Here is a 12,749-nt window from a genome sequence, read left to right as displayed (position 1 = left end):
GTGAATATTTTTTATGCTTAGCTGAAAAGTATTTTTTATAAATTATGAATAGATACAGCTTTTTATTTCTCTTATGAAATAATATTTTAAAATGTATAATAATACCATCATTGCCCAAAAGTTTTACAGGTAAAATCTGAATGGTTTATTCAGGGTGATTAATGGATGTTAAAGGTGAACCAGTTAAAGTATATGCAAGAAGATGTACCATTTTTTTTTTTTAAGAAAGAGCTTTAAATCTTCCTTGTAATTTCTTTGTGGCACAACACAGTAGCATTTTCAGGTTTTGAGATGTAGGTTACTTGGAGAATGAAGACATGTTTTCAGAAGGACTTTGTAAACTAAGAATCTAAAAACCACTAAGCTTTTTGTTTGTGCAGAATTTTAAGTTGGGTGTATTGTATTGGGTAGGAAAAAATCTTTCTACAGAATTAATTTTTTTTTTAAACTCAGGCTCATTCAGGTAGATGAGATAGTCTTTAGATACTTTAGATATTTTGTTTTTAAAAAGATTTCATTTATTTATTTTTAGACAGAGGGGAAGGGGAGGAGAAAAAGAGGGAAACATCAATGTGTGGTTGTCTCTCACACACCCTCCACTGGGGACTTGGCCCACAACCCAGACATGACCCCTGACTGGGAATCAAACTGGAAACCCTTTGGTTCACAGGCTGGCACTCAGTCCACTAAGCCACACAAGCCAAGGCAAGATATTATTTTTTAAATGGTCATATATAGTGGAAAATACATTCCCAGAAGTATAAATGACTAACATACATTAAATTGAAACTAAATCTCACTAATAAGCAAAGACGTGCAAATTAAACAGTTGGATTTTTCTTTCTATAAGATTGGCAAGAACAAAAAATATTATTAATCCCAGTAATAGTGAAGGCTTGGAGAAGTATTTGTAAAGGGAGAACACTCTCCTGTGTGTGGGTTTTAACTCTCACATTACTACCATACTCATAATACCTCTGACACCAGATGTGTTTGTTGATTTTTTCCCACACCAAGCAATTCTCTGCAATACCATCTGGGTGTCCTACAATTCAGTTCAATTCAATTCAATTCTGACATTAACTGGAGTTTGTGCAGACTCTGCATGTTAAGGGTTCAGTCACGCAAAACTATCCCCCACTTCAGATACCAATCACAAGTAGTAGGTCCCCAGATTACCTACAACTTCTGTTTAACTTCGCTATAAATTGCAGGTTCCTATGACCCCCTCCTTGGGTTCTGTCACTTGTTTCAGCAGTTCACAGAACTTAGGGAATCGTTTATCAGTTTATTATATGATAAGGGATACCGATGAACAAGCCAGATAAAGAGGTATATAGGGCAATGTCTGGGAAGGTCCTGAGTGCAGGAGCTTTTGTCCCTGTGGAGTTAGGGTGCACCAGCATCCTGGTATATGGATGTGTTCCCCTACCTGGGAGCTCCCTAAACCCCATACTATTGGGACTTTTATAGAGGCTTTATCACATGAGATGATTATTAACTCCATTTCCAGCTCCTTTTCCCTTCTCCTAGTGTAGGGAGTGGGGCTGAATGTTCCAAGCTTCCAATATTGGTTTTATCTTTCTAGTGACTAGCCGTGATCCTGAGGCTATCCAGGAGCCCAGGAAGAGTGCCTCATTAGAACAAGAGACACTCCTGTTACCCAGGAAATTCCAAAGGATTTAGGAGCTCTGTGTCAGGAGTTAGCGTCAAAGACCAGATATTAGAACAAAAGATGTTTCCTGTGTTCTTATCACTTAGAAAATTACAACAGTTTTAGGAACTCTGCTCCAATAACTGGGAGCAGAGATCAATACATAATTTCTCAGTATTATACACAGTTGCTGGAATATTTTTTAAAATAAATTGATATTACATATCAATATATATTAGAATGCAGACTTTGCCTTCTCCATCTCTCTGTGTCTCAAATCTCCTTTTTCTTATAAGGAGATTCTATTTCCAAATAAAGTCATTCTCAGGTACCTGGGCTCAGAACTTAGAGATGTCTTTTGGGGGCCGTTATTCAGCCCACCGTAAGTACCATAGTCAGTCGTAAAATGTTTTCTTTGGCTTTAGGAATGGAGTTTGTGGAACTTCATTGAAATGACATTACCAAATAGCCATGCAAAGTTGATAGTTTTACAATATATTTTATTTAAAACATAATTGCTTGTAAACACGTATTTTCTATTTTTGGATTCAGTCACACAGCAAAGTACAATTAGATGCTTTATTTGAGAACAAAGTGGAGAAAATACCACTCTCCAATGTGAAACCGGGATGAATTGACATGTTTATGGGTAGTGATACTTAACGCTTACGTAGTATTTTACATTGTCAGGCCTTTTAACAAAGATATGAGAGGTATGTGGAATTATCTTCATTTTAATCTTGGGAAAACCAAAGCTCAGAGGAAGGTGAAGTGACTTAGAAAGGAACACTGGGCTGGGGGTGAGGCCGTTCTGTGTGGGGTTCCATTCCTCCAAACCCACCAGGGAGATGAGTGGGCTGACCAGTTCCTGGCCAGAGCCCTGATCCATTGGATGCTTTATTCTTTTAAAACTTTTATTAGTTGACAAAGTATTGACAGTATTTGGTTTCCTGGTAGATTTGTTGGAAAATGACTTCAAAGCAGGTATTTTTTTAATGCAGGTCTTCCAGGTGAATGAGTGTAATTACATACTTTGATATGAATAGAGGGGCTAGGTAACATGTTACTAAAGAATTACCAAAATTCTTCGTTAGAGCTAAGGATGCTTAGTCAATATTCTGCTAGAAATCATCTGCAAGAAAAACATAGCCAAGTTACAAAATTCCAGTAGATGTGCTCTTGTAAATAATTGGTATATCTGCAGTTTGCCAAAGAACACTTAGCATCATCAGTGTTGTCTTGAATTGATTATAGTTTTTTTAATTCTCTTCTTGTTTTTACATTTAAATTGTTAGCTTCGCTTCAACCTTATGAATTTAGTTTATTGTGGATTGTTTAACTACTTACAGTAGTTACAACATAGACATAAATAGTACTTTTCACCAGTCTTCCAGTAATTGAACTTTATAAATGTATATTACAGTTCAAGTTTGAATCATCTGTACTGTTATTCAACAGATGTATGCATTCTCACATATTTTGCTGTTTGGTAACATGTCATTGTTAACATCAAGTTCTCTACTCACAGGAGCAGCAGCAGAGGCTATAGGTAGACTAAGGGTCCTAAATATGCAAAATGTGCAAATGTGGCTGAGACCTATCACTATATCATAGAGTATATTCGTTAGCAAACTTGAATCATTTGTTTCTCTTGGCGATTATCATTTAATCTAAGTTAATAAGTTGACCATATTATTTATCGAAGCTTCTATGTGGATGCTAGGCTATGCTTTAGTATGCTGGGACTTACTCTCTTTTGGAAAAGTAATAAAGTACTGAGCTAGATCCTTGGTCTTTTATGATTTGTAGCTAAAAGCTCTGCAAAGCAGTGGTATCTACTGATCATTTTCAGAACCTGAAACTTTCTATTTATTTAGTACAGTTAAGAAGGTGCTGTGGATTCTGCATTTGGATTTTATTCTATTCCAGGCAGGACATGTAATAATCATGATTTTGTTGTGGAAACTATAGTGTCCATTGTGGCCATGCCTTCTGATGTGCTTGTCCCTCACTGAGACTAGCTAGCTGTGTTTTCTCTAAAAAGGTCTCCTGTGTCTCTTTTTAAGTGACACTTGTAAATTCATAAAAATACTAATTAAATTTTTTTCTTAACCAGAAGTAAAAGAAAAATCAGAGGTTAAATGTTTGGTTGGTAAAGGGGCAATTAAGTTTTCTAAAGGTAGCAAATAAAACTTCCTTGCTAGTATACATTTCAGGAGAGTTGAACATTGGTAATTTTTCTCTTCACATGAATTATATATATAAGGTTTTTTTAATTTGTTTTTAAGGACTTTTGCTTATGGAGAGATTCCCAGTCAGTCAATTTAGATTTGTTTTGCCAATATTTCTTACCTGTATTTTCCTTTTAGAGTGGAAAGTTGGTCACTGCAGTATCCAACAATACTATTCAAGTCCATACATTTCCTGAAGGAGATCCAGATGGTATATTGACACGCTTCACCACGAATGCGAACCATGTGGTCTTTAATAGTGATGGTACAAAAATTGCTGCTGGGTCTGGGTAAGGCTCTTTGATAGCAGAATGGCCTTATTCATTGCTTTCAGGGTAACATTTTTAGGACTCTCTTCTTTTTTGTGCACTTAATTTTTATATTAAAATCTTTAACTAGTAAAGGTTTTTGAGGACAGACTTGTGTTTCTTGTAAATTGAGATGGGTGTATTGCTTTGCAGACAGTCTATTTAGTAAATGATGGGAAAGATTGGGGAAGATGATAGTTTGGTACAAAATTTAAAAAATTATTTTAGGTAGAACTGGGCCTGTACAGTCAATATTTTTATACTTTTCCTTGATGTTTGTTTGTCATAGGAAAAAGTAATTGGTGAGTGGCTGAGGTGGAGTAAAAGATAAAGCTCTTTTAAAAATGGTGTGACTGTAATTTGACTAGCAAATCATAGAAGCCTAAAATGTAACTATGGAAGCCACTTAGGAAATATTTATATTTTAACATAATTAGAAATCTTGACTTGTGTTCTTAGCATCTTTATAGAGCAAAACTAAAAGATTAGTCATTAAACTTAGCTGTCAAATTTTACAAATTGCTGTAAAGAAATTATGGCATTCTTGTGACTGAAATATTTGGGTCATAGCATTTAGAAGAGTCTTTTGTATTGACATGTATTCATATGCATCACTTTTATTGTTCATAGTGACTTTCTAGTCAAAGTTGTAGATGTGATGGATTGCAGCCAGCAGAAAACATTTCGAGGACATGAAGCCCCTGTGTTAAGTCTTTCCTTTGATCCTAAGGACGTCTTTCTGGTAATAACTTTTCCCCCTCTCTTTTTGCATTTTTCTTGATTATGTTTAAAATTGTAAGTCGAGAATTAGCAGAAAATTTCACAGTTGTTAAGAAGACACTTTGACTTATTAGTTGAACCAGTTTCCATGTAATATTATGGCTGTAACTCCTATATTGTTTTACTCCTGCAGGCATCAGCTAGTTGTGACGGATCTGTCAGAGTGTGGCAAATTTCAGATCAGGTAAACTCATTCATTGAATTTAAAGCTTTTTGTCTATTTCCATAATATAATATAATATATGGGTATTACATATTATTTGGTCAAATTTGTAATTCTTTTTCTTTATGGTTTCTTTTGAGTAGCATTAAAAACTGTTTTTGTGATCAACTTCCATAATAGTCTAATGTAAAAGTAAGTATGTTGAAGACTGTGTTTTGTACACAGTTACAAGGGAAATGATAGATATATATTTCATTTTTAGGTATTATAAATCAGTGGGGGAAATTCAGCCATTATATTTACAAACTAATTGCCATCTGTTAGACCCTAGATGTTGGGAATACAAAAATAAAATAAAGCGTGGGTCATGCTTAATTTGGAGAGTCACATACCAACTCTTCTAACCCAGCCTGATAAAAGTTTCTTCTTTTCTTTTTGTTTTAAATTATTGCTTGTATTTGTTTGTTTTGTTTGTTCTTCTATGAAAGTTTTAAAGGAAGTGTGAACAAAGTGCTCTCCAGATTGGCAGAAGATACAATGAGTCCTTCTCCAGGCAATCAGAGAGGCCTTGGTGTTTGTAGAGATGTGGCTGATGAGAAAAATATCCCCCCAGATGTGCTTCAATAGCCACACTTTCTCCCCGCTCCTTCTTGAACTATTTAGTAGGGTGGACTTTGACACCATAACATTTTATAGTAGGTCTCTGAAGTTTATTTTTGTAGAGACTTCAAGGTTTTAATATTGTTTTCTGTGTGTATGGCTGTATGTTTATTCAATGAGTATAATGTTTACTTACATAGGTTCCTTACTCTGCATAGGAAATTTTTTTTTAAATTTAATTATTTAAGACTTATGGTTTTTATTCCTCTGAAGGACTTAAAGTAATTTAGATAAATCAAACCTTATTGTAACTAAATTAAAGTGAATTAAGTTGCCTTTTTCTGAGCTATATATCAATTTTAAGGAATCCACCTATTAAATATATTCAGTTCTGCCTATCTTTTGGGGAGAATTTTTATAAAGGGAAATAATTTTTTTTAATCAGACATGTGCTATTAGTTGGCCACTGCTACAAAAGTCCAATGATGTGATAAATGCAAAATCAATCTGCAGACTTGCTTGGCAGCCAAAAAGTGGGAAGGTAAGTGACTTATTTTTCAACCTTTTAAAAAATTATTTGTTTCAGTTCTTATCAAGTTTGAATGTAAGAATAGTTTTTAAATTGTAACTATTTTATTTGGATTATAAATTTTTGAGCCCCAGGCCAACTAATTAATACTGAAATGCTTTAAGAAACAGTTCAGCTTTTTAAAGAATCTTTTTTAAAGAGTACATTTTGCATGATTGAATTTAATATTCTTCTTTAGATTTGTGTTTGTTGGAGTGACTCTGGAAATAGTCTTGTTATGTCCACTCTTACCACCAGTATTTAACATTTTGGAGTTGTACTAGCAGACGTAGTTAGACACTAGAAAGGTATGAGAGGTTTGGTTGGAGGAAGGAGAATTCTTGTCTGCAAACGAAATACTTGTATTTAAGGAAATTCCAAGAAAATGAACTGAGGGAAAATATTAATAAAAGAAGAAACTTGTATAAGGTAGCTGTAAGCAAAATTAATATTCAAAACCAATAACAATCCTGTGTACAAACAACGGCCATTTAGAAAATACAGTAGGATAAAATAACTAGGGATAACTTAGAAATATTAAAGATCTTCAGGGGACAATGGGAAGGGTTCACGGGAACAAATTTAAAGGACACATGGACAAAAACTGGGGGGAGGGTGGCTGGATTGGGAGTAAAAGGGAGAAAACTGTACTTGAACAATGATTAAAATAAAATTTAAAAAATATGAAAGATCATTATAAAGAGAACTTTAACGTACTAGCAAGAGGAATTAAAGACTTGTTAAATAGAAAAACATATCCCATTCTTAGAAAGGAAATTTTGAATATAAAAAAAAGATTTAATTCTTCCCTAAATTATTCTGTAGTTTGGAAAACATTCAGGTATAAACTATCAGTTAGATGTTTGGGGGAATCAGATAATGCTGATTCTGAAGTCCATATGGGAAACTGAAGTCTTAAAAAAAAAGTGATCGAGTCTAGCCCAGTGAGATACAACAAATGATGACGCTGTGGGAATTAAAAGTTTGCTGCTGACTCACAAATAGACAGCCTATTAAACAGAAATGGGTTCAATATATATGGGAGTTTGGTGTATAGTAAAGGTGGAGAAAAGGAAATTTAGTAACTGTTGACAAAGGGCATGAATACCAGTAAGTGAGAATCATTGAGGACCATCTTGGAGGCTTCCTACCATATGGTGAATTGGCTGTATTCTTTCAACTTTTCTGTATGTGTGAAATTGAAGAAGATTAATTTAACATAAAAAGTAAATATTTTTATGGGATTAAAAATATTTCAGAGTCAAAGGACAAATTTGGAACAATACGACAAAGAGCTGAGGTCAATAATATACAGAGTTCTTACAAAACAATAGGATCCCATTAGAAAGATGGGGGAACACCCCATGAGATTTATGAATTGCTTAATAATGCTAATTAGGTCTTCATTCAAAACAGGGGAAAGATTGGACAAGGACATGACCAGATAGTATATAGAAGAAGAAATACAGATGGCTTTTAACATGTGAAAATATATGTAGCCTTTCATACTGAAAAATACAAATTGAAGCTTTAGTGATAGTCTATTTTTCATTAATCAGATGGTCAGGGATCAAAAGTTTGATTATATGCTGTGTGGATGAGGGTGTGTTGTTTTTGTCAGAATTAAAGACCAACAGTACCACTTCTAGGCTCATGTTTTATAAACATTTATGCATATACACTATAGGGTACTATAACAAAAATGTTGCACTATTGTTTATAGTAGCAAAAGTTTGGAAACATCCAAAATGTTCATTAATAGGGAATTAGTTAAGTAAATTGTAGTATTCCTGAAAGTGAAATACTATACAACTGTTAGAATATGATATATCTGTATATCCTCACATGGAATAATCTTCAGGGAAATTAAGTAAAAAACATCAAGCTATAGCATAATAATAGGTATATAAAAATGCTATTTATTAATTGGGTATATGCATACTTGTACATATACATTCTCGTATAGCCTATGCTTACATTTGCCTTTGGGAAGTAGAAACAGAATTTAGGTGTGGGAGGGAGACTTGCTTTTCAATGCATTCCCTTTGTGTCATGTGAACTTTTAAAAGTGTACATTCTGCGTTAAAGTAATAAGTAGTTGTAGAATCCAGTATGTATTTTTTTGCTTACAAAACAATTAATCTGATAAATTTTTTAATGATTTTATTTACTTTTTAAATGTTATTTATTTATTTTTAAACCATCAGTATTTTTTTAAGGATTTTATTTATTTTATTTTTTAGACAGAGGAGAAGGGAGGGAGACAGAGGGGTAGAAAAACAACAATGTGTGGTTGCCTCTCATGTGTCCCCTACTGGGGAACTCACCTGCATCCCAGGCATGTGCCCTGACTGGGAATTGAACCAGCAGTCCTTTGGTTCGTAGGCCAGCACTCAAGCCACTGAGCCACACCAGCCAGGGCTTATTTACTTTTTAAAAGATTTTATTTATTTATTTCTAGAGAGAGGGGAAGGGAAGGAAAAAGAGAGAGAGAAACATCAATGTGTGGTTGTGGTTGCCTCTTATGTGCCCTCTACTGGGGACCTGGCCTGCAACCCAGCCATGTGCTCTGATTGGGAACTGAGCTGGCAGCTCTTTGGTTTGCAGGCCAGCATTCAGTCCACAGAAACACACCAGACACGGCTGTTTAAATTTTTTTTTAAATGTTACTTATTTTTAATCCTTATTTGAGGACTTTTTTTTCATTGCTTTTAGAGAGAGGAGAGAGAAGCAAACATCGATCTGAGAACTTTAGTCAATTTGCCTTCTCATACACACTCTGACTTGGGATCGAACCCACAACCTGCGTATATGCCCTGACTGGGAAACAAATCTGTTACCTTTTGGTGTATAGAATAAAACTCCAACTAACTGAGCCACACTAGCCAGGGCTGATTAATTTGGTTAATTTAAAAATTAATAAAATTAACATAGTTTTCCTGTTTATAAATAATAGTTTAACATGGAAAGAATGTATCATTTTAACTTTTTCTACTAGTCTATTTCTTTGGAAGAATGGATAGGATAAATTTCCTTAGTATTTTCAAAGTATTCTGGCTTCGATTCTTCTTTTCCAGTGAATGAGATGAATTTTTGGATTCAAAGGGCCTAGATACCTTAAAAGTAGTCTTAAAAATACTAGTGACTACAGGTACTCTGTTTTTCAATGCAAGCAATAGAGTGACCATCACCTGTTTATTGCTTATCAAAATTTTAAGTAATTTTCTGAGTTTTGTTAGATGCCAGTTAAAATATAAATTTGCTTTTATGTTTTGTAAGCTTATTTGGATGAATTTTCTGCCTTTTTTTCTCTTCAAATTTAATGTAAACTTTTCTTCAAACTGTGTTTTATCTTTTCTAATAGTTACTAGCAGTTCCTGTGGAAAAATTGGTTAAGCTATATAGAAGAGACACTTGGGGTAATCAGTTTGATCTTTCAGATAATTCCATCTCTCAGGTAGGTTTTGTAAGTGACGCTTTCATTAGGCTAAAGGGAATATTTAATGTGTACTTTGCCTAAATATACTTGCAGTTAAATATTGATAGAAATGGAGGACAGCTCTAGACTGTTGTGCATGTGTCCACCTTCTGCCTCTCGGTCTTCATTTAGCCAATAACTGGACAATAGGTAGGACTTTGCTAGGTCCTGTTTGACCTTTCTTCTTTGTGAAATTTGATAAGAAAATCTTTTAATTTATAAGAAGTCAAATTGAACCGTAGCATAGTATTAGAACAAGTTGTTCTCACATTTTCAGTAATTGACCTTTATTTTTAGATGAGTTTTACTAAGTCTTGTAATCATAGACTCTGGAATTTTAGATCTGGAAAGGTTGTTGTATTCCCCCCCACCCTTTCGTTTCTCTTTCATATACCTGTTTTGTAGTTAAGGAAACGGAGGCCCAGTAACTGAGCAGTGGTTTAATAAGATTCACTTATTAGTTCTCTTCATGGTGATGGTGACTGCTAAGAGGAAATCTTGTATTTATCTCTTTCCAGGATAATAACTTTTTTTAATATTTTGCTTTAAAACTTGTGGCAGTATAATTTTCTCATGATAAATTCATAGCTGCTAGTGAGAGGTGAAAATGATTGAAAAAGAAGTAAGCAAACTTTGTTTTCCCATTTGTGTATCAGATCTAATTAGAAGTTATACAGAATATATCAAATAAGGGTTATTAAAATTTGAATTTGGTAAGGTGAGTGTTTAGTTTCAAATAATACAAAATTATTTATTGCTTTTCTTTATAGACCCTCAATATAGTTACCTGGTCTCCTTGTGGGCAATATTTAGCTGCAGGGAGTATTGATGGTTTGATTATAGTTTGGAATGTGGAAACTAAAGATTGCATGGAAAGGTATGATATGATATATATTTTGTCTCTTGTTTATTTCAAATAGACTTTTCTTTGTTCGATGAAATATTTCAAACTTGTAATTATTAGATTGTCAAAATGCAAACAAAAACCTATTAGTGTGTCAAAAGTCATTTAACCATTTGTTGATTGATTTATTTGACTTTCATTTTTTTAATTACAGTTGACATTCAGTATTATTTTATATTAATTTCCGGTTTATACCATAGTGGTTAAATACTTATATAATTTACAGAGTGATCCCCCAATAATTCAGGTATCGATCTGGTACCATATGTATTTATTACATTTAACCTTTTCTACTTATAATATGTATAGTTTATGTTTTTCTTGACAGTGTTTTAGGAACTTACTTTTTATTTTTAGGGTAAAACATGAGAAAGGTTATGCAATTTGTGGCCTGGCCTGGCATCCTACTTGTGGTCGAATAGCATATACTGATGCAGAAGGAAATCTCGGGCTCCTGGAGAATGTCTGTAACCCTGATGGAAAGACCCCGAGCAGTAAGGTAATAAGTAATATCGTAGAACAGTTTCTTCAAAGTCCTTCTGTGGTTATATAGATTTTGAAAGCACCACAACCTACGTTAAGAAACTATTTTTCCTCCATATAATGCTTATTAATATTCCTTGAATGTCCAAGGAATACCTTTGTGACATACTGGTTTTCTAGTTCGTTGTTCTGGGGATTGTTTCTTAAATACAGGCATACCTCAGACATATTGTGGGTTCAGTTCCAGGCCACTGTAAAAAAGCAAGTATCATGTAAAGCAAGTCACAAATTTTTTGGTTTCCCAGTGCATGATAAAATTGTATATATACTATACTGTAGTTTATTAAGTGTGCAATAACATTATGTCTAAGAAAACAATGTACATACCTCACTTAAAAATTCTTTATTTCTAAAAAATGTTAACCATCTTCTGAGCCTTCAGTGCATTGTAATGTTTTTCCTGATGGAGGGTCTTTACCTTCAATTTGTAAAAAATGTAATATCTGTAAAGCACAATAAAATGAAGTATGCCTATAAATGTTTTATAGCTAAAGATTAAAGTTCATTGTAACTTAGTTTTGGCAGATAAACTTTTTTTGCTCTGAATTAGCTTTTAACTCTTACAGCTACTCATATATCTCTATGCTTAGCCATGTAACCTTACTAAGGCTTGCTTTAAATAGTCTACTCAAGAAAAAAGTAAACAAAGATGAGACCAAAAAGAGAAAGATTAAAAAAACACTCCACCTTTTTTTATACCTCCTTGTTTTTGTTCGTTATTCTCCCTACCTGGCAAATACACCCATTTACATTTCAAGTCTTGGTTTAAACTCTCAGTTAAAGTTGCAGACTTTATACATGCTTTTATTTCTGTCCAGATACCTGGTATGTGAAACCCCAACTAAAACTATATTAAAGGAATTTTAATTTTTAAAATGTTATTTATTTACTTTTTCTGAGATGGGAAGGGAGGAAGGAAGAAAGAAAGGGAGAGAAACATTGATGGGAGAGAGAAACATCGATCAGTTGCCTTCCACAAACAACTGGGGACTGAATGCATAATCCAGGCATGTGCCTTGCCAGGGAACTGAACCAGTGACCCTTCTGCTTTGTGAAATGATGCCCAACCAACTGAGCCATACTGGTCAGGCCTAAAGGAATTTTTTTAAAATGCACAATCCCATAAGTCCAAGGAAAACAGTTGAAGTACTGATAATAATAATATTTTGGAGGTTGGAAAATAGAAGATGATTGGAAACTAACTTGACCTTTTCAAAAAGTTGAACTCGAAGACCTCAGTGGAGAAAAACTGAGGTACAGTTCAGCTTGCCTGGCTGACACCCCAACGATTCAGAATTTGATAGCATTAGGTACTTGTAAAAGTAGGTTGAAAACAGGAGGGTTGTTTTATAAAGCAAGTAGATCTCTCCAGTGTCAACATTGGTGTGCACAGCTAGGTAACTCTCCTTCCTCACCCCCAGACGCATTCTGATAGAATGCTGGAGATTTATTCTTTAGTAAAGGTAACATAGAGGTGTTTGGTCCAGGCACACTTTATAGTTTACTGGCATTAGGTGAAG

The 12,749-nt window shown here is 34.1% G+C and overlaps 1 protein-coding gene across 2 annotated transcripts in view; it reads left to right on the top strand.

Annotated features, from left to right (window-relative positions):
* Window positions 1-12,749, top strand: part of WDHD1 (WD repeat and HMG-box DNA binding protein 1) — a 62,299-nt gene that overhangs the window by 10,830 nt on the left and 38,720 nt on the right. For both annotated transcript variants that reach the window (XM_028507336.2, XM_036010233.1), the window contains 7 exons: window positions 4,024-4,175; window positions 4,824-4,935; window positions 5,107-5,157; window positions 6,182-6,277; window positions 9,669-9,761; window positions 10,553-10,659; window positions 11,044-11,185. In XM_028507336.2, the coding sequence (XP_028363137.1) occupies window positions 4,024-4,175; window positions 4,824-4,935; window positions 5,107-5,157; window positions 6,182-6,277; window positions 9,669-9,761; window positions 10,553-10,659; window positions 11,044-11,185 (753 nt within the window). The remainder of the gene's footprint in view (window positions 1-4,023; window positions 4,176-4,823; window positions 4,936-5,106; window positions 5,158-6,181; window positions 6,278-9,668; window positions 9,762-10,552; window positions 10,660-11,043; window positions 11,186-12,749) is intronic.

The sequence above is a fragment of the Phyllostomus discolor genome, chromosome 1, assembly GCF_004126475.2.
Source record: "Phyllostomus discolor isolate MPI-MPIP mPhyDis1 chromosome 1, mPhyDis1.pri.v3, whole genome shotgun sequence".
Lineage (NCBI taxonomy): Eukaryota > Metazoa > Chordata > Mammalia > Chiroptera > Phyllostomidae > Phyllostomus > Phyllostomus discolor.
This window is presented reverse-complemented; position numbering and strand designations above follow the sequence as displayed.